Below are 3,440 nucleotides of genomic sequence, written 5' to 3' on the forward strand. Positions count from 1 at the left end.
AGTAACATAAGCAGACAACTGATGTCATAACTTGAAAGAACAAGGTGTCCGAGCAGGATAGGGTTAGCAGTTGGGGCAGGTCGCAGAAGAAATGGTTGATGATGTTTGGTCCACAGAAGTGGAGCTGAAGTAAGGCACACAACTGAATGAACGAGCCAAGGAATCCAGTTACACAAGATCCTGCCACCATCTGCACGCAGAGAGAGGGGCACATGGTGGCTGTATAGAGCAGAGGACTGCAAATGGCGACGTAGCGATCATAAGCCATGGCCGCCAGCAGACTGCACTCAGTCAGGCCCAGGCTAGAGAACAAGAAGTACTGCATGATGCACCCCATAAAGGAGATGAGTTTATGCTTCCTGAAGAAGTCTGAGAGCATTCTAGGAGCTATGGTGGAAATATAGCAAGTGTCCAGCAAGGACAGGTTACTGAGGAAGAAGTACATAGGCGTGTGCAAACGGGAGTTCATCCTGATGACGGCGATGAGTCCCAGGTTCCAAGACACTGTCACCAGGTAGGTCCCTAGGAATATTGAAAAGAGGACAGCGGTGAGCTGTGGAAACTCAGAGAACCCCAAGAGGATAAACTCTGTGATTGTCGTACTGTTCCTTCCCCCAGCCATCGCCCTGGGGGGTCCTCAGATCTGTAGGAAAAGGATAAATCTTTAAGTCAATTGTTAGCCCAATGTCCGTGGGAAGAAACTGCCTTCAAAAAAAAAAAAAAGAAACTGCCTTCAACCCACACCGAACACAGGACCAAGGGAAATAGTGAACAACTTTAAAAGCAACAACCCTGGTTAACTTTGCCCCTAACTGATCGCTCTGTGTGCCAGAGTTCCCACATGTACAAGAGGGCAGCCCAGGGAGCTCAGCCTGGCGCTGTGACGGCCCAGCGGGGTGCGGTAGCAGACAGGTGGGGAGGCTCAGGAGGAAGGGATGTATGGACACAGACGGCTGACACCCGCTGTGCAGCAGAAGCTAAAACCACATCGTAGAGCAGTTATACTCCAGTTAACTTTATTAAATTTAAAAAGAGGATATTACATTTTTCAATATTAACCCACCTACCTATCACAAAGACAAAAGAACGTATGCTAACATTTGGAAAGCCCTTCTTAGAAGATACTTGGGAATTTTTAGGATATTATTAATGAGATTATAACTCCTGTGTTTAGCTTAGTGACTAAAAACACAGTCTTAGATACTACATAGGTTTCAGGAGTGTGACTCTGCCAACTGTGAGCTTTATGACTCCAAACAGATTGGTCTCCTTCTACTTAATTGACGTCATCAGAAAGCAAGAAAAATAATTACAATAGAACTTATCTCATAAGGTTTACTTGAAGTTAAATTAGGTCTGTTTATGTACAGTAACTGCCATGGATAAAGTAGTGTACAAAGCAGAGTCAATACGTAATATGTTCTTAATATCATTTTGAAGTATCCGTTTGTTTGTGAGAAACTTTTTTCAATATTTATTTTTATTTATTCAGCTGCACCAGGTCCGAGTTGCAGTATGTGGGCTCTAGTCCCCTGACCAGGGGTCAAACCCAGGCCCCCTGTGTTGGGAGCGTGGAGTCTTAGCCACTGAATCACCAGTGAAGGCCCCGGGAGAAACTTTTAAAGTGCAAATTTTAAAAGGTTGGTCACACAGATAAGACTCAGACTACAGTGTGGTTAATTTGAAATCAGTAGTAAAATTATGAGAAATAGCATAATTGGAAACTAATTACATATTTCTAAACTATTCGGGAGTCAAATAATAAATTATAATTAAAAAGGCAGGGCAGGGACTGACATGCACAGGTTTCTTTCTAGTCTTTCTGCAGCTCAGTCTTCCCAGACTGAAAATAATTCCTCTAAAGCAGAGCTTCAACCGTGGCTGCCCATTAGAACCATCTGGCACACTTTCTAAAGCCCCATTGATCAAACTGATTAATTCAGCATCTCGGGGGCTGGAAGCCAAGTATCAGTATTTGCTAAAACTCTACAAAAGATTTCAATGTGTAGTCACACTTCAGTGTGCATAAGAGAGTGAACTGTTGGTTTTTTTTCAAACTTTAAACTTTTTACCTTGCATTAAGATATAGTAGATTAACAATGTCATGGCACTTCCAGGTGATCAGCAAAGGGAATCAGCCACGCATATATGTGCATCCATTCTCCCCGAGCCCTCCCCCCATTCAGGATGGCAAGTAACACTGAGCAGAGTTCCCTGAGCGGTACAGTAGGTCCTCGCTGGTTATCCATTTTAAATGGAAGACTGTAGCTCTATCTTAGAAAAGCAAAACCATAATCTACACCTATTTTTTGTAGCACCTCCAGTGGCTCAGATACTCAAAAGCACACATTCGTTGAAGGAATCCCACAGCTTTTGTAAGAACCTGATGCTTCCACATAATATGTTATCATTACGTCCATTGGTGCATAAATCTTCAAATGATGTAAAACCATGATGGATTTTCTTTAACATTGGAAAGCAATCACACTTGTGGGACAAATTAGGATTTTAAGAGGCTCTTTTATACACTGAAATATCATCATTCCATTTTAAGGGAAATTATATATGTGGGGAAAATGTCTATTATAGAATGAGAAGCAGAATTTGATTTTCTCTAAGATGATAGCTCAGAGAAGGCAGTGGCACCCTACTCCAGTACTTTTGCCTAGAAAATCCCAAGGACGGAGGAGCCTGGTAGGCTGCAGTCCATGGGGTCACTAGAGTCGGTCACAACTGAGGGACTTCACTTTCACTTTTCACTTTCACGCATTGGAGAAGGAAATGGCAACCCACTCCAGTGTTCTTGCCTGGAGAATCCCAAGGACAGGGAAGCCTTGTGGGCTGCCATCTACGGGGTCGCACAGAGTCGGACACGACTGAAGCGACTTAGCAGCAGCAGCAAGATGATAGCTGGAGCTAAGGTGGGAAAAATACCCAGAGGGTTTCTGTGGGCAACTACTACTTGTCCTTTTGACCTTTGCTAAACCAGCCTCGGGGACCAGGGGATTCAGAAATCCTGAGACTAGCATAAGCTCTTGGAATCTGAGGCTGTTGCTCTCAAGAAGGTTGATTTATGATGGGCCTTTCAAGCTTCCCTGGTAGCTCAGAGGGTAAAGCGTCTGCCTTCCAGGCAGGAGACCTGGGTTTGATCCCTGGGTCAGGAAGATCTCCTGGAGAAGGAAATGGTGACCCCCTCCGGTGTTCTTGCCTGGAGAATCCCATGGACTGAGGAGCCTGGTGGGCCACGGTTGCAAAGAGTCAGACATGGGATGGGCCTGTTGTAACCTTTCTCAAGTTAGCAAAGAAAGTGTGTCCTGTCTTTAACAGCTATTTTCTCTTTATTTTTCCTTGCACGCAGGGAAGGAAAAGAAAAGGAAGAAAGGGAGGACGGGAGGAAAGAAGGGCAGAGGAAGGGAGGGAAAGGCAGAGGAAGATAGAGG

At 44.5% G+C, this 3,440-nt stretch overlaps 1 protein-coding gene across 1 annotated transcript; it reads right to left on the reverse strand.

Moving 5' to 3' along the window:
- Positions 1-16: 16 nt before the first annotated feature.
- Positions 17-622, reverse strand: LOC104991312 (olfactory receptor 1440-like; the record flags this gene model as incomplete). Its single annotated transcript, XM_010843730.1, has 1 exon — positions 17-622. A coding segment is annotated over exon 1 (606 nt), but the record flags the coding sequence as incomplete, so codon positions are not given.
- Between the last annotated feature and the right edge of the window lie 2,818 nt (positions 623-3,440).

The sequence above is a fragment of the Bison bison genome, unplaced genomic scaffold, assembly GCF_000754665.1.
Source record: "Bison bison bison isolate TAMUID 2011002044 unplaced genomic scaffold, Bison_UMD1.0 scf7180017864185, whole genome shotgun sequence".
Lineage (NCBI taxonomy): Eukaryota > Metazoa > Chordata > Mammalia > Artiodactyla > Bovidae > Bison > Bison bison.